The 20,644-nt window shown below is 43.5% G+C and overlaps 1 protein-coding gene across 9 annotated transcripts in view; it reads left to right on the top strand.

Moving 5' to 3' along the window:
• nod2 (nucleotide-binding oligomerization domain containing 2) overlaps window positions 1-20,644 on the top strand; it is a 66,787-nt gene that overhangs the window by 18,242 nt on the left and 27,901 nt on the right. For all 9 annotated transcript variants that reach the window (XR_013576917.1, XR_013576919.1, XR_013576918.1 and 6 more), the window contains exons 2-4: window positions 4,659-5,193; window positions 7,268-7,370; window positions 14,856-16,677. Coding sequence is in view for 6 of the 9 variants with exons in the window: in XM_078544295.1 (XP_078400421.1) it covers window positions 4,705-5,193; window positions 7,268-7,370; window positions 14,856-16,677 (2,414 nt within the window). In the remaining 3 variants the exon portion in view is untranslated. The remainder of the gene's footprint in view (window positions 1-4,658; window positions 5,194-7,267; window positions 7,371-14,855; window positions 16,678-20,644) is intronic.

The raw sequence follows: 20,644 nt of genomic DNA, 5'->3' as shown, positions 1-20,644 counted from the left end.
CTGTGAGCACCTCCACCAGTGACTGCTCCATGGCCAGCTTTAGCCAGGGGATTGTAAAACTTGCCTGGTTGGGCTATTGCTCTGCTGCCTAAACGCACATTAATTTGCAATTTGCGTCCAAGGGGTCAAAGGTTCTGGAGCATTTGGTGGTACTTTCATGCTCTTGCATTGTTTGAGGGGGCAGAAAAGCTTCAGATGCCCGACTCCAAGCATGTCAATGGAGCTGCAACTGAATGGTCTCAGTTGTGGAAGAATGAACACTTTTCTAAGCGCGTGACCACTTCCCTCGCACTCTCTCTCTCTCTCTCTCTCTCTCTCTCTCTCTCTCCACCCCCCCCCCCCCACCACCGCCCCCCCAACCCTGCTGGCATGGGCTTGAGTATTTCCTTCAGTCTGTCTGGAATGGGTGACCACCAGACAGAGTAAAAGCACTAGGCTGGTAGTGCAGGAGACCCCTGGGTCCATCTCCCTCTTTAACAGATTTTCCATTTTGGATACTGCTGGGGGAGATAGTTTCTCAGGGGATGCAGCGAGAGCAGATTCCATGGCACCACGAATGACTCAGCTGCGCAAGGAGGGAGAAAAAAGAGCGAGCGGGAGAGCAAAAGTGATGGGGAATTCTATCGTAAGGGGGAACAGAAGGACATTTCTGCGGTGGTAGACATGACTCCAGGATGGTATATTGCCTCCCTGGTGCCAAGGTCAAGGATGTCACTGAGCGGCTGGAGGACATTCTGCATGCTGCGCAAGGTTGTGTGCACTCACCTCCAAGTTCCCCTCGAAGTTCAGGTCAGCAGGTGCACGCCTTTTAAAGGCAGTCATGAACCACGCCGTTCTGAGGTCACGTTTACATGGGCGGTAAATTTGACGTGGGGGGATGATTCCAGCGAGCAGGGCTTATAATTAGATGCAAGTGTATTAAAATAATCTTCCTGATGTGAGGTGGCAGAAAACACAGCCCACCATTAACTGGTGGAGTGGACAATCGCAACCAATTTTTGGTCTCCTCATCATATTGTCCCCCACCCTGACCACCATGGCGCCAAACGCCAATGGGGCCAGGAAATTCCGGCCTGTGTGTCCTTTAACAGACTCTGCAAGTCTTCTTCATGACTTGCTTTCCTACCTATCTTTGTAAAGTCAGCAAATTTGGCATCCACTTGGTCCCTTCATCCAAGTCATTAATATGGATTGCAAATAGTTAAAGCCCCGGCACTAGGCCAGAATTTTCACATCGGTGTGTGGGGGCGGGCCCAGCACACCAACATGTAAAATGACACGTGGTGATGTCGGGCATGCGTCCCGATGTTACCGCACGTCATTCAGACCTTTTGCGCCAGAGACGGCTGCGCGCCCGCCAAACTGTCAAAGGCCTGTTAAGGCCATTTAAAAACTATGTAATTATCAACACTGCACGTCCAACCTTAAGGTCGGTGGGCAGGCGAAGAGCCCAAGCGGCCTTCACATTTTTCAGGAAACCTCATCCACGGCCGGGATGAGGTTTCCTAAAGGTTTCATTAAATAAATAAATAAATTTTGTTCAATTCATAAACATGTCACATGAGGGGACATGTGTAAATAATTTTTAACTTTCTTTAATAAAATTTCTCAATATGTTCTTAATCTCCCTGAGGCAGCTCCATGCCTCAGGGAGATTTCTGCACCCTTTGGTGCACATGCGCGAAGGAGCGCAGGCTCCAACTCTCCCTCTCCCCCCCACCCCGCCCGCACAGGTAGTGCTGAGCGCTACCAGCTGTGTGTCATGCTGGGCGGGTTTTAATTGACCCGCACATGTAAAATGGCAGCGCAGAGCCGCCCGCTCCAGACCAACCAGCCCGACATGGGGAAAATTCCCCCCTCATCTCTGTGTCATTCCATTAGTTACACTTTGCCAAACTGAAAAGGACCCATTTAGCCCACTCTCTGTTTCCTGTTAGTTAGCCAATCCACTATCCATGCTAATATATGACTGTTTGTGGTATATATAAATGATTTAGACTTGAATGTAGGAGGGTTGACCAGTAAGTTCGCAGATGACACGAAAATTGGTGGGGTGGTAAATACTGAGGAGGATAGCCTTAGATTACAGGCTGGTCAGATGGGCTGATCAGTGACAAATGGAATTTAATCCGGATAAGTGTGAGGTGATGCTCTGGGGCAGGACAAACAAGGCACAGGAATACACAATGAATGGTAGGACCCTGGGAAGTACCAAGGATCAGAGGGACCTTGGTGTGCATGTCCACTGGTCCCTTAAGTTAGTGGGACAGGTAGATAAGGTGGTTAAGAAGGCATATGGGATACTTGCCTTTATTAGCCGAGGCATAGAATATTAGAGCAGGGAAGTTATGCTGGAATGTATAAAACACTGGTTAGGCCACAGGTAGAGTATTGCGTGCAGTTCTGGAATCCGCATTATAGGAAGGATGTGATTGCACTAGAGAGAGTGCAGAGGAGATTTACCAGGATGTTGCCTGGGCTGGAGAGTTTTAGTTATGAGTATGAGGAGAGATTAGAAAGACTGGGGTTATTTTCCCTGAAGCAGAGGAGATTGAGGGGGGTCATGATTGAGGTGTATAAAATTATGAGGGGCATAGCTAGGGCAGACAGAAAGGATTTTTTCCCCTTGGTGGAGGGATCAATAACCAGGAGGCGTAGATTTAAGATAAGGGGCAGGAGGTTTAGAGGGATGTGAGGAAGAATTTTTTCACCCAGAGGGTGGTGGGAATCTGGAACTCACTGCCTGAAACCGTTAGAGGCAGAAACCCTCATAACATTTAAGTAGTATTTGGATGTGCCCTTGCGATGCCATGGCATACAAGGCTATGGGCCTAGTGCTGGAAAATTGGATTAGAATGGTTAGGTACTTGTTTGACTGGCGTAGGCTCAATGGGCCGAAGGGTCTTTTTCTGTGCTGTAGACCACTATGACTCTATGACCCCCAACATCAGGAGCTCTTAAATGTCACGCTTTTATGTGACATCTTATCAAATGTCTTTTGGAGTCCAAATAAAGTTCCCCTTTATCCCCCTTTATTCCCCTTTTTGGTTCCCCTTTATCCACCCTGTTACATCCTCAAAGAACTCTAAAGGGAAATCAAGTTTGACAAATTTATTAAAAAAGCTCTGGTTGAATTTCAAAATATCCTGCTACAACTTCCTTAATAATTGATTCCAGCATTTTCCCAGAGTTAGGCTAACTTCATCTATAGTTTCCTGCTTTCTGCCTCTCTCCTTTCTTGAATAGAAGTGTAATCTTTGGAGTTTTCCAATCTACTGGGACCTTTCCAGAATCTAGGGAATTTTGGAAGATTACAACCAATGCATCCACTATCTCTGTATCTGCATCTTTTAAGGTCCTCTGATGCAGTCCATAATATCCAGGAGACTTGTCAACCTTTAGTCCCATTAGTTTTCCTAGTACCTTTTCTCTGGTAATTGCTTTAAGTTGCTCCCTCCCTTTTGCCACTTGATTTTCTACTATTCTTGGGATGCTTTTACTGTATTCTACTGTGAAGATAGATGCAAAATAATTGTTCTAGGTCTCAGCTATTTCCTTATTTCCCATTATTAATTCCACAATTTCATCCTCTAAAGGACCAATGTTTACTTCAGCTATTCTCTTTTTTATATACTTGTAGATGCTCTTCCTATTTGTTTTTATATTTCTTGCTAGGTTACTCTCACATTTGAATTTCTCCCCTATTATTTTTAGTGATCCTTTGCTGGTTTTTAAAACTTTCCCAACCTCCTGGCCTACCACTAATTTTCACAACATTGTAACCCTTTTCTTTGATATCATACCTATCTTCCTTAGTTAGCCATAGATGGTTCATCCTTCTGGTAGCCTTTCTTTCTCAATAGAATATATCTTTGTTGAGAGTTATGAAATATCTTCTTAAGTGTCTGCCACTGCATATCTACCATTTTACCTTTTAACCTATTTTCCCAATCCACTGAAGCCAAATCTGTCATCATACATTGCATTTGCCTTTATTGAAGTTTAAGATAATAGTTTCAGATCCAACTTTCTCACCTTCAAACTGAATGTGAAATTCTTTCATGTATGATCTTTCTTGCTTAGAGAATCCTTTATTATGAGGTCATTAATCCTGTCTCATTACACATTACCAGCTCTGAAATGGCCTTTTCACTGGTTGGTTCTAGAATGTATTATGGGGAGAGGGCAGGAGAATGGCACTAGCTGAAATGCTCACTCAGAGAGCCAGTGCAGACACGATGGGCTAAATGACCCCCCCCTCCTGCACTGTAACAATTCTGTGATTTTATTGTTCTAGGAAACAGTCCCAAATATCCAGATGAGCTCTATAAACTCATCCTCAAGGCTTCCTTTGCCAATTGGATTTGTCCAATCTATATGAAGTTTAAAATTGCCCACAATTATTGCAGTACCTTTCTTACGAGCCCCTTATTTCTTGATGTACACTCTCAACTACAATGTTGCTACTGTTTGCAGGCCTATAGTCTCTCCTCTACCGGTGACTCCATTCCCTTACTATTTCTTATCTCCATCCAAACTTAATCTACATCTTGATCTTGATTTTGCAGCTATTGTTACAATGCAATTTAAAAAAATATATTTTCACTTTGAAGCTGTAAGTAAGACTTCATGATCCACCTGTTTCTTTATTTTCACAGGGCTATCCACCAACATTAAAGTAAACTCATAAGGGCAGTAAGTGGAATGAATGCCGATCAGTTGTTTAAGGCACGAAGACATCAGTTCATCACAATTCTTGGAAGAGGGTCAGTGGAAGTCTTTGAGAGCATCCTTGATCGCTTATTAGCATGGGATCTTCTGAACTGGGAGGAATATGAATATGTGAAATCGCCAGGTCTTCTGTCTCGTTCCAGTCGTAATCTCCTTGACGTTATAACGTGTAAAGGGACCAGAGCCTGTGAACTTTTTGTTGTGGTGTTGAAAGATGTCATTCACAGCTCGCAACTGACTGGTTTAATTCTGGGGAACTATAAGCCTCCAGAAGAGACTGACGAATCTTCAGCATCACTATCATCATTGGCTTCCCAAACTCTTCAAAAACACAGACCTGACATAGTGAGGAAGCTACATGGACACATTGCAGCTGTGTTGGAACTTCTGCATAGACATGGTCATTTTTCAAAATATGAATGTGAAGAGGTTCAATTGCCAATATATACACCTTCCCAGCAGGTACACAAACTGAAAGAATTGTCTGTGCCATTAAGTAAGGGTGGGTGAGGTGAGAACATAAATATGAAGGGTTGAGTAATATCTGTAGTCTGATTTTTTTTAATCCAGAATTATAAAGAATAGATTATACTCGCCAGGAAAATACTTTTTATATTGTTCTCAAGCTACACATCAGCCCTCAAAATAATGAGTTAAACTGTACTTAGAGGACACATTAAGAGGAATTGTGAAATGTGATTTTATATCTTGCCTGATTATAATTCATTTGCAACCTCCCCACATCAGATTTGGTCAGCCTCATGAGTGACATAAAATCATATCATGTGGCTGCTTATTTTGTATTTTGATTATATTGTGTGTTAGAAGATTAGTTAAATTAAGTTAATAATTGTACTTTTTAAATACTTCTGTATAGATATTTTATATTTGCCTAGTGTTTTTCTGCCACCCCCTAACCCTACCCCTTCTCCAACCCTTGATCCAGCCTTCAAGATTGAGCGCCTTCAAGGATCCTCCTTTCCTCTGCAGTCTGCTACTCCATTTCTTTCCTCCCCCTGCACCCTCATTAAATTCCTTATTCAAAAAAGCTTTCAAATTGTTATATCAACCCACCTACACCAATTGACAAACTGCTCACCACCCAACTTTCCCTTTTTAGACCTGTGCTTGCAACATCATCCATGTGTTCCTAATGTCCAGAATTGTCTACTGTGCTTTACAATTTCAATGTATGTCCATTGTCTTCACTTAATGTCCCATGGAAATAATCTGAGAAATACATTTTTTTAAAAACCCAAAAAAATTGGGAAGGCTATCATGGAGTGTGATGCACCCAACAGACTAAATGGACCCCTTTTGTGCTATAACTATTCTACTTATTCATTCATTTCCATGAAGACAAGCAGCCATTTTAAAGAGAAATAGAAGCTACTTTTAAAAGTACTTAAGTAAAAGGACAGTTAAAGAAGGAGTGAGAACACAAATACTAAGGAGGTCATCTATACTTAAAAGTGAAGGAATGGCAAAGGCATGTATTGGCATTTGTCTCCCACAAACTCTTTGCATCATTGACCTGCACACTTCAAGGGTGTCACCTCAGGCTAAGTCCAGAGGTATGGAATCCTTGGGTATTGCACAATCTCAAACCTGGCTTTCTCCTCACATGTGATCTGTTGCCAAGATTCAACTTGCACTTGAAGTATCTTCCTCTGCCTCCAAAACTCTCTTCAGGCCTTTTATAATCATTTAATTTGTTTGATGGTCTCCTTGTGGCCTTTCACCTTCCACAAGCTACAACTCATTCAAAATCTTGTTGTTACTTCCCCTTCACCTCCATCCTTGTCAAGCTTCATCTGGCTCCTAAATCCCTTGCTCTCAGGTCTCTCCCATTTTATCACCCAAACCTACCTCAACAATCTCATCCATCGGCATGTACCTCCACTTATCAAACGTCTGCCATGCCTTCACCCCTTTGTCTGTTCTGTCATTGGTAACTACAATCTGCAAATTTCTTCTCAGCAACTACAACTTGTTATGTTCCTCCCTGTTCAAAGGCTACCTTATGATCCTCTTGCCACACCTCCTCTCCACTTTTTCTCTTTCTCTCCCCCACTCCTCACAACCCCTGCCCTTGGTCTACAGCTCTGTATAGGACTTTGACATGCTTTTCTAGGCAATTTTTGCAACAGTGCAAGAACTTGTTGCTTCTGTGTACAAATACTAAACTGTCAGGATTTATTGGTACAATTTTAGGTGATTAACATTCTTGCTGTGTACAAATACTAAACTGTCAGGATTTATTGGTACAATTTTAGGTGATTAACATTCTTGCTCAAATAATTTGGTTTAGAGCAGTTTTTTGTGAAATATTCAGCCATTCTTCTGTGCCAGAGCACTAAATAAATGCAAATTATTGCCTTTTGTTATGTTAAAAACATTGTGCTGCCGTGGTAGTTATCACTGCTGTAATGTAAGCTGTATTCATTTGAAGATGGCCAGCTGACGTATATGCATTCCATAGTTCCTGTTAGCTCATGCGATACTCTTTTTGTTGTGTTTAATATTTCAATGCTAGGCACGAAAGCTGCTAGATCTCACTAAAGCTAAGGGGGATGATACAGCCAAGGTCCTGTTAGACTACATTGAGTCTGAACCTGGACCCGTCAAACACATCCTTGGTAAGAAATATCTCTAGCTTCTTAAAATTGATTCTTTCCTGTCACTGCTGTGCTTGAACTGTAACACTGCCCAGAGGAGGTTCCTGCTTAGTGAGCTAGAAGCATTAAACCTCATTGCTTTCAAATTCAGGAAATGTAGAGCACCATGAATGTGTACTTAAATCACATGCAGAGCCCTGCTAACTGGGGTGAGTGACTGCTAATGCCATTTCTAATATGTGACTGCAATAAATGTAAACGTTCTTCCCTTGTCCTCCTTGATCTGTCTACAGCCTTTAACACATTTGACCATCCCATCTTTCCCCAACACCTCTTCATTGTTGGCCATTTGGGTGGGACTGCAGTCACCTGCCTCCGTTCTTACCTATCCAGTTATATCCAGAGTATCACTTGTAATAGTTTCTCTACCTGTCCCCAAACTGTTACCTCTGGTGTCACCCAAAGATCAGCCATACTCCCCTCCTATTGCTCATCTACATGCTGATCCTCACCGATATCATGGGAAAGCACGGGGTTTGTTTTCACATATATGCTGATGGCCTCCAGCTGTATCTCACCACCACTACTCCCGGCTCCTCCATTGTGGCTAAAATATCAGACTGCTTGTCTGACATCCAGTGCTAGATGAGCATAAATTTCCTTCAATTAAATATTGGGAAGACTGAAGCTATTGTTTTCAGTCACAGCTCCAAACACTGTTCCCTAGTGACCAATTCCATCTCTCTCCCTGGCAACAGTCTGAGACTAAACCAGACTGTTCACAACTTTGATGTCACATTTGACCGAGGGATGAGCTTTTGACCACGTATTTGCGCCATCACTAAGACGGCCTATTTCAACCTCTATCATCACCTGACTTCACCCGGGCTCAGCTCATCTGCTGCTGAAATCCTCGTTCATGCCTTTGTTACCTCTAAACTTGACTATTCCATCAAGCTCCTGCCTGGTCTACTAGGTCCTACCCTTCATAAACTTGACCTGTCCAAAACTCTGCTGCCTGTGTCTTAAACTCAACCAAATCCTATTTTCCCCTAATTCTGTTTCTCTCTCCACAGATGCTGTCAAACCCGCTGAGTTTTTTCCAGCATTTTCTGTTTTTATTTCAGATTTCCAGCATCTGCAGTATTTTACTTTTATCTTACTGTTTTCCCCCTTCACTCCTGTGCTCACTGATCTATATTGCCTCCTAGTCAACGTCTTGATTTTAAAATTCTCATTCTTATTTTCAAATCCCTACATGGCTTTATCCCTCCCTATCCCTGTAATCTCCTCCAGCACCACAATCCTACAAGATACCTGTGCTCACCTAATTCTGGCCTCTTGAGCATCCCCAATTTTAATTGCTCCACCATTTGTGGCCATGACTTCAATTTCCCAGGCCCCAAGCTCTGGAATCCTTACCCTACACCTCTCTGCCACTCTAATTCGCATTCCTCCTTTAAGACACTCCTTAAAATCTACCTCTTTGACCAAGGTTTTGGTCATCTGACTTAGTATCTTCTTATGTAGCTCAATGTCATATTTTGTTTTAAAATGCTCCTGTGAAGCTTCTTGTGATTTTTTTTATCTTAAAGATGTTCTTTAAATAGAGTTGCTAATACAAGCGAAAACCCAGACTGTCTTGCAAGCTCTTTAATAACATAAAAATCACAAAGGTGGCTTAGCAGCTGACCCAGATAGGCTGGCTTTGCACCAGTTGCAGGAATGCTACAGCAGATGCAAAGTACAAAATGTCTGAAATTAACTTCCTGTGGTCTTGTACCCAAAGTGGATATTTGAACGAATGCTAGTTCAGCTGTAGTTACACCATGCACTTGGCATCATTGCAAGGAAAAGATAACATTGTGGTGATGCAAGATGTACAGTTTAATTGCTCTAAATGAAACTTTATGTTTAGAGTTAGCTTATCTCTTGTGGTGTTGCACACTAGCAGTTGATATATACAACATGGTTTTACTGTTTAGCTGCTAGCCTGGCCTGTCCTTTATGTCACTGCTTTGGGTACTCTGGTCAAGAACTGGTATTGAAATGATTCCCACTTTATCTCTGCGCACACCAGTATCATCCCATTCTGTCATAGCTAAATTTGATAAAAAGGTAGCCGGGATTTTCCGGCCTGGATGCGGCGGGCCATTCACTTTGGTGGGACTGGAAGATTCTGCCTGTGGGAGGGGCCAGAAAATTCCAGCCAGTGTGCATGGGTGAGTGCTCCCGCACTTTGCCAGCTTGACCCACGGCCATTTATTGGCCATTGGGCTGTTAACTGGCTCAGGGTGAGACTTCTTCCCCCATCTGGGGAGTCGGTCCTGCCTCTGAGAGCTGCCAGCAGCTCTCTGGTCCCAGCAGCATCACTGTGAGCAGTGGCCACTGCTAGGTGATCCTAGATGGAACTGGATGCGAAGGTAAGTGGGGAGAAGTGTCTCTGGGGCTAGGCCGGCAGACTGGGGTGAGGGGAGTTGGGGGGCCGGGCTGGATAGAGCAGGGAGGGAGAGGAAACATGTGGGTGAAAGACATTGGGAGGTGGGGGGCCTGTGATGGGCATATGTAAAGGAAGTACCCCCCATTGCCCAGCCACTTGCCTGAATAGTGGAAACTGCTGGGCTGGAGATGGCATGGCCTCTACGGCTGCTGGTTAAATCCCAGCAGTGGTGGAAGGAGGCCCTTGGTTGGCCACTTTTGGGCTTCAATTGGCCCATGGGTGGGTGCGCCTCCCAATGTCTCCCAGGCTGCCGGTAAGATTGTAGTGGAGGTATATGGGTAGCTGCTGGAAATGGTGCCCATGGTATGGCACCCAATTTCATGCCCCTCCCCGCCTGCCAACCAGCCCCAGGGGGCTGTAAGATCCAGCCCCTCATTTCTCCAACACTACTCTGTGTCCTGTTTCAAATTTCTTTTTTGAAGCTGATCACAACAGTCTCAGAATGAGGGATTGGCCGTTCAGCATTGAGGTGAGGAGAAACTTTTGTTCACTCAAAGGTTTGTAAATCTTTGGAATTCTTAGACCACAGAGAGCTGTGGATGCTCCGTCAGTGAATAGATTCAAGGCAGAGATCAACATGTTTGGATATTGAGAGAGGTGGCTGTGGCTGAGGCTGTATTTCAAGGCACCCTCACAGGGGAGGATTAAAAGTAATCAGGCCCTGGTGATTGGAGGGGTATCCCCACCAGCAGCGGCATTGAGGCCACAGGGCGGCCATTGCCATTGGAGTCTCCCTTCTTGGGCCAGGAAGCCTCCAGATGCAATGGTTTCCTCCCCCACACTCCTGGTCCCAAGAAGCTGCTGATAGGCCACCTCCATGCAGCTGGCAAACCCATGGTGTGCAGTGTCGGGGTGGGGGGGTGAGGGAAGCTCTGCCACTGGCAAAATGCCTCCGGTCAGCAGGCAGCCGAGCTGCTGGTCTTTCTGCTGCTAGTAACGTGGCTCACATCAGGACTGCATTGGCAAGCCCTCCCGATGCGGCTCCCCAGTATTTTACTGGACCCGCTCCCCCCACAAAACCTTCTAGCCTGCCACCCTGGAGCCGATAAAATCTGGACTGAGTTCCCTGAGATAAAAACAGAAAATGCTGGAATTATTCAGCAGGTCAGGCAGCATCTGTGGAGAGAAACAGAGTTAACGGGCAGGATTTTTCACTGAGTGGCAGGCGCACGCACGCCGACAATTAAAAGGCCTGTTAAGGCTATTAACAGTGTAATTGATTTAAAGTTTTCGCTGCTCGTCCAACCTTACGGCTGGTGGGCAGGCGAAAAGGCCATTTTTTGAGAAACCTCATCTAGGGGCGGAATGAGGTTTCAATCCATCATTCAAAAAAAGTTTTTAATTTCTAACTTCTAATTTCTAACATCTCCTCGCTTATGTGATAGAGACACATGAGAGGACATGTTTTTTATCATTTCAAAAATCTTTATGTTTAGTTTTCAAATCTCTTCATCTCCCTGAGACAGTTCTGTGCCTTGGGGAGCTTTTCCAGCACACACCCGCGTGCCTGCGCGAACTTGCGCTCTTGCCCTCCTCCCTCCCAACACCCCCCCCCCCTCCCCCCCCAACACAGGCAGTGCTGAGTGCTTAAGCATACGTTTCACGCTGGGTGGGCATTAATTAGCCCACCAGAATGACATCACGGTCTGGCCCCGATCGCAGGCAGCGGTCGGCTTCCTGCTCGCCCCCGCTGAGCCCTCCTGATGAGGGAAAAAGCCTGGCCAATGTTTCAAATCATGTTGACCCTTCATTAGAACTGAGGAAAAGTAGAAGGGTAATACATTCTGTGCAGGTGAACGTGGGGAGGGGAATGAAGAACAAAGGGACGGTCTGTGATCTGGTGGAGGGAAGGAGCAATTACATGACAAGAAAAACCAAAGACAATGCTGGGTAAAGAAGCAAAAGATGTGGATAAGGAAAACAGGAGTCCTTGGGTTAAGGTGCTTAATTGGGGGAAGCCTCATTATAACAATATTAGGCAGGAACTGAGGAATCTAGACTGGAGGCAGATGTTTGAGGGCAAATCAACAACTGACATGTGGGGGGCTTTCAAACGTCAGTTGATAAGAGTTCAGGACCGGCATGTTCCTGCTAGGATGAAGGATAAGCATGACAAGTTTCAGGAACCTTGGATAACGAAGGATATTGTGAGATTAGTCAAAAAGAAAAGGGAAGCATTCGTAAGGGCTAGAAGGCTGGGAACAGGTGAAGCCCGTGGAGAATACAAAGAAAGTAGGAAGAAACTTAAGCAAGGAGTCAGGAGGGCTAAAAGGGGTCATGAAAAGTCATTGGCAACCAGGATTAAGGAAAATCCCAAGGCCTTTTATACATATGTAAAGGGCAAGAGGGTAGCTAGGGAAAGGGTGGGCCCACTCAGGGACAGAGGTGGGAATCTGTGTGTGGAGCCAGAAGAAATGGGAGAGATACTAAATGAATACTTCTCATCAGTATTCACCAAAGAGAAGGACTTAGTGGTCGATTTGTCTAGGGAAGAGCCTGTAGATAGCCTGGATCATGTTGAGATCAAAAAAGAGGAGGTGTTCAGCGTCTTGAAGAATATTAAGGTGGATAAATCCCCAGGGCCAGATGGGATCTACCCCAGAGGACTGAGGGAGGGAAGGGAGGAGATTGCTGGGGCCTTGACAGAAATCTTTGTATCCTCACTGGCTACGGGTGAGGTCCCAGAGGACTGGAGAATGGCCAATGTTGTTCCATTGTTTAAGAAGGGTAGCAGGGATAATCCAGGAAATTACAGGCCGGTGAGCCTTACGTCAGTGGTAGGGAAATTATTGGAGAAGATTCTTCGTGACAGGATTTACTACCATTTGGAAGCAAATGGGCGGATTAGTGAGAGGCAGCATGGTTTTGTGAAGGGAGGTCGTGTCTCACTAACTTGATCAAGTTTTTCGAGGAAGTGACAAAGATGATCGACGATGGAAGGGCAGTGGATGTTATATACATGGATTTCAGTAAGACCTTTGACAAGGTCCCTCATGACAGACTGGTACAGAAGGTAAAGTCGCACAGGATCAGAGGTGAGCTGGCAGGATGGATACAGAATTGGCTTGGTCATAGAAGACAGAGGGTGGCAGTGGAAGAGTGATTTTCTGAATGGAGAGCTGTGACTAGTAGTGTTCCACAGGGATCAGTGCTGGGACCTTTGCTGTTTGTAGTATACATAAATGATTTGGAGGAAAATGTAACTGGACTAATTAGCAAGTTTGCAGACGACACCTAGGTTGGAGGAGTTGCAGATAATGAAGAGGATTGTCAAAGGATACAACGGGATATAGATCGGTTGGAAACTTGGGCGGAGAAGTGGCAGATGGAGTGTAATCTGGACAAATGCGAGGTAATGCATTTTGGAAGGTCTAATCCAGGCAGGAATTACACAGTAAATGGCAGAACCCTTAAGTGCATCGACGGGCAGAGGGATCTGGATGTACAGGTCCACAGGTCACTGAAAGTGGCAATGCAGGTGGATAAGGTAGTCAGGAAGGCATATGGCATGCTTGCCTTAATTGGCAGGGATATTGAGTATAAAGCTGGGAAGTCACGCTGCAGCTGTATAGAACCTTGGTTAGGCCACACTTGGAATATTGCGTGCAATTCTGGTCATCACATTACCAGAAGGATATGGAGGCATTGGAGAGGGTGCAGAGGAGGTTTACCAGGATGCTGCCTGGTCTGGAGGTTATTAGCTATGAGGAGAGGTTGGAGAAACTCGGATTGTTCTCACTAGAGCGACGGAGATTGAGGGGCGACTTGATAGAAGTTAACAAAATTATGAGTGGCATGGACAGAGTAGATAGAAGCTTTTTCCCAGGGTGGAAGAGTCAATTACTTGGGGAGAGGTGAGAGGAGAAAACTATAAAGGTGATGTGCGGGGCAAGTTTTTTACGCAGAGGGTAGTGAGTGTGTGGAATTCGCTGCCAGAGGACGTGGTGGAAGCAGGTACGATAGTTGGGTTTAAGAGGCAGCTTGACAAATACATGAATAGGATGGGAATAGAGGGATATGGACCCTGGAAGTGCAAAATGTTTTAGTTGACGGGCAATATGATCGGCGCAGGCTTGGAGGGCCGAAGGGCCTGTTCCTGTGCTGTACTTTTCTTTGTTCTTTGTATGTGTCTAGATGATGTGTGAATAGCAGGGTAGTAGCTGTCCAAATGTAAAGTGAAGAATAAAGAAAGAATCGAGGAAAAATAATAGAACCAGCAACAAATTTTTTTTTAAAAACGGAAGCCGAGTTTATGATCTAAAATTGTTAAACTGTGTGTTGAATCCAGAGGCTGTAGAGTGTCGAGTTGAAAGATGAGGCGCTGATCTTCGAGCTTGCGTTAAACTTCATTGGAATGCCATAGCAGGCCAAGGACAGGAAGGTCAGAGTGGGAGCAAGGTGGAGAATTGAAGTAAGAAGTGACAGGAAGTTCAGGGTCATGCTTGCAGACTGAATGGAGGTGTTCCGTAAAGCAGTCTCCCAACCTGAATTTGAGTGTCTCAGTGTAGAGTCTGAGAGATGATTTTACAGCGATGTACAAGATAGTTAAGAAATGGAGCAGATGATTTTGTCACATTACTTTAAATTGCAAATAGAACAATAAGAATCTTTCTGCAAACGTGTTCCTGCTGCAAACAACATGGAACACTACATATCATATGGGAGGAGCATGAGTGTATTGTATAATTTTAAATTCTTCACAAGTATGCATCAATCCTTTCCCCAGTTTTTGGTCATGTACTTTTCTTTAATATCATATTAGATATCCTGTTTAAAAAATTACTTAATACTCCTTAAAAACAAAAGGAAAAAATTGTCCAAAATTAGAAATCTCAGGTCATTTCTTTTCTGTATAATTCCCAAGATAATTTCAGAATCTAGCAGGAATTACTTGTGAAAGTGATGAAGGGTCACTCACTTATCTGTGGTTGATGCTGATTACATGTTGCTAAGACAGTGCAAGGTTGCAGTAAACTGTTCCTTTTATACGTTTCACTCTCCTTTAGGTAATATTTGCTTGAAGTATCAGGAAAAGTTGAGTTCTACATTGGCTGCTCAGTCCCGATTTCTGACAAACTATGCAGGAACTGAAAATATGTGCCTGGAGGATATTTATGTGGATTGTATCTTGGAAATAGCCAATACTGCTGCTGAAAATGACTGCTTGTCTTTCCTTGTTGGTCTGGAAGACATCTTTGGGTCAGATGGAGTATCAAATAAGTATGCAGATACTGTGTTAATCACTGGGGAAGCAGGGAGTGGGAAAAGCACTTCACTGCAGAAAATACAACAATTATGGGCAACAAAACAAGCATTCCAGGACATCACATTTGTATTTGCTTTCAGCTGCAGAAGGTTAAACTTCATTGATAAACCTGTTTCACTTAAAATATTATTGTTTGAACATTGCTGCTGGCCTGACGATCACCAAGATGAGGTGTTCCAGTACATCTTGGACCACCCTGAAGAGATCATGTTCATGTTTGATGGGTTTGACGAATTTAAATTCCAATTTACTGATGAAGAAAAGCACTGTTCTCCCACCAAACCCATCACTGCACTGAATCTGATCTTTAATCTACTGCAAGGAAACTTGATGAAAAACACTAAAAACGTTATGACCAGCCGACCAAATGCAGTAACTGCCAATTTAAGAAAATATCTGCAGAAAGAGATCACTTTAAAAGGATTCTCACGGGAGGGAATTGAAATGTTCATAAGGAAATGCCACAGCAACTCATCAAGTGCAGAACATATTTTACATTTTGTCGAGGCAAACTCAGCTCTTCATGGGCTCTGCCATGTGCCTTTCTTCTGTTGGATAGTGTCAAAATGCCATGAGCAGTTAATGCAGAATTGCAGTGATTTCACTCACACTATGACTGATGTTTATCTGTTGATTCTGGAACATTTTTTATTGCATTTTACACAAAGCTGTCAAGGAATTAATGAAGTTCTACTGAGCCGAGTTGCGACAATCCTCCGCCTTAGCAAATTAGCACTGGATGGTTTAACCTCTTGCTGTTACATATTCTCAGCTGCACAGCTACGAGAGGCCGAGGTATCTGAAGAGGACATTTCTTTAGGATTCCTCGTCCATAGTCATAGTTTCTCACATGCTTGTAGTGTGGTTAATAAAAGGAATTATGAGTTTCTTCACATCACTGTCCAGTGTTTCTTTGCTGCACTGTACATCACTTTAAATGATAATGTGGGACAATCTACTCTTTACTCATTATTCAAACATAACCAGGAAAATACTTCCCCAAACATGATGTCAGCAGCCTGCCTTAAAGGTTGGCTATTTTATTGCGACCAATCTGGTGAACAACACAAAAGAAGAAGTGAAGTTATGCTACAGGAAGCGGAGAGATCAAATCTCCAAATAACAGCGAGCTTTGTTTCTGGGCTTTTGTCTGGTAGGCACAGGAACCTGATGGGGAAGACTTCTCTCATCCAGCGGCGATCCAAGAAGTGCAAACTGGTTAAAAAGTGCTTAGCAAAGAGCATACAGAAACATTTCCTATCTATACCACCAGCTGTTGGTGGAGAGAAGAAAAGTATGCATGCTTTGCCAGAATTCGTATGGTGGATCAAATGCATTTATGAAATGCAGGACAATGATTTGGCCAAACAAGCTGTTAGTAAATTGGACGTGGATCACTTGAAATTGACCTATTGTGGAATAGGGCCAGTTGAGTGCACTGCTCTTGCTTACGTCCTCAAACACTTGAAAAATCCCGTGGGATTACAATTGGATTACAACTCAGTCGGTGATTTAGGAATTGAACAGCTCCTTCCCTGCTTGGACATTTGCCAATCTATTTAGTAAGTGTTTTTAGCTTGAAATTACAGCTGTCGATATTGGTAGATGAATGCTTAACATGTTCGTATTACATTCCTTTATCTGCTATTTTGGGAAAGAAAATAATTGAAAACTCAGAACTTCAATTAACTGCACTAGTCTTTTGCTGCTAGTTTCTCATCTGTACATAAGAGCAACCAAGATATCTGAAGAAAAGTTCCTTGTTCATAAGTCAAAGGGCTGAATTTTTACCTCTGTGTGCGGACGGGATTGTGAAATAGTGCACGATATTTTGGTCCGCAGCCATGAGCGGGAGTTGGCAGCGCGCCTGCTGACAATTAAGAGGGCTGTTAAGTCCATTAATTGATTAATTAACTAGAATATTTCCCTGCCCGTCCAACCTTACGTTGGCTGGCAGGTGAATAGACCAAGCAGCCTTTCGATTTTTAAGGAAACCTCAACCACAGCAGGATAATGTTAATTAAAAATAAAATAAAAGTTTTCAGAACTCATTTGCAACATGTCCCTGCTCATGTGGCAGAGTCAGATGAGGGAACATATTTTCCTTATTTTTTCAAACTTTAGTTTTAACATGGAAAAGCTTCAGCTCCCTGAGGCAGCTCTATGCCTTCAGGGAGCTTTCTGTGAGCGCACCCACTCACATGCACTGACTTCATGCTGAAACCGTGGTCGGTGCCCCGATCGCGGGTGGCAGTCTGTTGCGCAGCTGCTCCCAGGCCCGCCTGCCCGACGAGCGGAAAATCCTCCCCATAGATTTGTTATTAAAATAGAAGACAGGAATATTGTAGGACCATGAAATGCATTTTTCCCCTAATATTGGAAATGAGTTAATTCTAGTCATTGGTTTGGGAACACATAGGAATGGGTAATGGGGAAAAAATAATACAAATTCAACTGAGTAGTGTCTTGTGGAAATGAAAAGGTTTTAATAAATGGACTTGAGTATAATAAGCACTTAATTTAGTGAGGTTATAGTGGTAGCTTTTGATTTGTTAGCTCTGTCAAAGATGATGAAAAATAGTTGCTTGGTAGTACAGAACTTGAATATTTCTGAAAAGAGAGACATGTTATTGAAGCTTTTCATCCTGCACTCATCAGGACATTGCAAGAATGTCGAATTTCAAACAATCACAACAATTTATACCACAGGAGACAAGGATACCGATTGGCTGGCAAGTCGACTCTGGCTGAAGCATGAGGGAAAGCAATAGGGAACAAAAGGCTCCCCAGGCCTCAGTTAATTAAAAAAAGGCACAAGGTTTGAACATATTCCTTTTTTTTGCAGAGAATGGATTGCTGTGTATGACAGTATGTTGCTTATAACAAGCATAAATGAGAAACGTTATGAACTTCTCTGTTTATGTTAAGTTAGCTGTTACTGTAACTATTAGCACGGTCAGGATTGTTCAGCAAGTGCTGTCTAATCATGGAATCACATCTAACAGTAGATGTTTTGTTTTTTAAGTGTGGGCTGGTTGAGTATGGTCTGTACTCTGCCTGTTACAAACAACTGAAGGAACGTACTGTTTGATTTGATCAGCCGTCACTGGGTTATACAGTGTTAGTACCTGCATCACACCGGCACTGAAATTCAAACAAGGGTTACACAATTTTGTGGAAGGCAAAACATCTTTTTGGACTGACAGCAACATCCTGTTAGTGAAAGTACCATTCATGTAGCAACTGCATAGTAGCAGCGTGAAATGGCTTGCTTAACTTAATTAAACTATTTAAGATAACCAGTCGAGCTTCTAACTCAATTACACTTGCTAAGAGCAACAAACTTTCATACATAGGGATCCGTTCTCTGCAAACAAAAGGACTATGTTCATACTTTGCACCTTTTTTTTAATTACTCAGGAGCTTGGAGCGCCTATAAATCTCCATTGGCCAAGGCATTGCCATGGAGAAAGCAATCAGTGTCGATTTGCCAACCAGTCAGCACCCTTTTCTCCTGCAGTGTAAATTGTGGTGATCGTTTGAAATTTGGCATTCTTGGCATAGAGTAAATAAGATTAGGGAGCTAAATGCATGGCTCAAAGATTGGCTTGGGAGAAATGGGTTTTGATTCATGGGGGGCTAGCACCAGTAATGGGGAAAGTGGGAGCTGCACCATTGGGATGGTCTTTAACCTGAACCATCCTGGGACCAGTGTTCTGGTGAGTCATATAACTAGGGCAGTAGAGAGGGCTTCAAACTAAATTGTGAAGGTGAGGGATCACCTGAGGGGAGATTTGGTAAAATTAAGAGAAAAGGAAAGGCAATAGAGCTGGGTAGAAACATGGGTAATGATAATCAGAGTATGGCAGGAAGGGACAGAGCATATAAACTTAAGAGTGCACTAGCAGATAAGGCCAGAGTTTGCAAGAATGGTAAAAAGCCAGAATTTAAGGCTCTGTGCCTTTCTGTGTGCAGCATTTGCAACAAAAGCGATGAACTGTTAGCACAAACAGAAATAAATATGCACAGCCTGAGAACCATTTCAGAGATGTGGTTGCAAGGTGAGCAAGGCTGGAACCGCAATGTTCAAGGCTATTTGACATTCTGGAAGGACAAGAAGCTAGGAAAAGATGGTGGAGTAGCTCTGCTAATTAAGGAAGACATTATTACAGTAGTGAGAGATGACCTTCGTTCAGAAGATCAAGAAGTAGAATCATTTTGGGTAGAGACAAGAAATAGCATCTGTCTTCACTGTAGAAGACATAAAAAGAATACTTGAAAGTCATTTGCAAAAAGGGAGGGATGAACTTAAAACAATCACTAGGGAAAAGGTACCGGGAAAACTATTAGAACTAAAAGTTGACAAGTCCTCTGGACCTGATGGCTTTCATCCCAGGGTCTTAAAAGAAGTGGCTACAGAGATAATAGATGCATTGTTTGTGATCTTTCAAAATTCCCTAGATTTTGGCAAGTTCCCAGTGGATTGGAAAATTGCTAATTTAACACCTCTATTCAAGATAGGAAGGAGAAAGAAAGCAGGAAACTACAGGTCAGTTAGCCTAACATCTGTCATAGAGGAAATGCTAGAATCCATTATTAAGGAGGTAATAGCAGGACATTTAGAAAATCATAATACAATCAGGCAGAGTCAACATGGTTTTGTGAAAGAGAAATCATGTTTGACTAATTTATTAGAATTCTTTGAGGAGGTAACAAGCAATGTGGATAAAGGGGGACCTGTAGATGTGTTGTACTTGGATTTCCAAAAGGCATTCGATAAGGTGCGACATCAATGATTACTTCACAAAACAAGAGCTGTGGTGTAGGGGGTAACAGATTAGCATAGATAGAGGTTTGGTTGGCTAACAGGAAGCAGAGAGTAGGAATAAATGGGTCATTTCTGGATTGGCAAGATGTCACTAGTGGAGTGCTATAGGGATCGGTGCTGGGACCTCAACTGTTTACAATGCATATTAATGGCTTGGGTGAAGGGACTGAATGTATGGTTGCTAAATTTGCAGGTGACACAAAGATAGATAGGAAAGTAAGTTGTCAAGAGGACATGGGGAAAATTTTTTCCCCCATTGTGGGGTAAGTGCGGGAGTGGGCGCGCCTCTGATTGGCATCCCCGATTGGGGGTGTGCCGCCATTTTATGTGGGTGGGCCAATTAAGGCCCACCCAGCATGACATCTGCCAAGAGGCGCTATGCGCTCCATGTGCGGGCGTGGGGCGAATTCCCTCAGTCGGGAGTGTGCTCTTTTGCACGTGCTAAGTGCTAAGTGCTGCCTCCGGGAGATTGGCTCCAAATTAAAATTTGTAATACAAATGATAGAAAAATTTCCCTGACATGTCCCCTTATGTGACACTATCACATGAGTTGGGACATGTCCATAATTTTTATTGAAACCTTTATTAAAAATTTAAATACCCTCATGAAATCTCATCCCACCCGTGGATGAGATTTCATGCTTTTTCCGAAGCCCGCCAGGGCTCCCGGCCTGCCCACCAACCTTAAGGTTGGACGGGCA

Source organism: Cetorhinus maximus, chromosome 6 (assembly GCF_964194155.1).
Source record: "Cetorhinus maximus chromosome 6, sCetMax3.hap1.1, whole genome shotgun sequence".
NCBI classification, from domain to species: domain Eukaryota; kingdom Metazoa; phylum Chordata; class Chondrichthyes; order Lamniformes; family Cetorhinidae; genus Cetorhinus; species Cetorhinus maximus.
The sequence above is the reverse complement of the archived record's forward strand: the minus strand, read 5'-3'. Positions and strand labels throughout refer to the sequence as shown.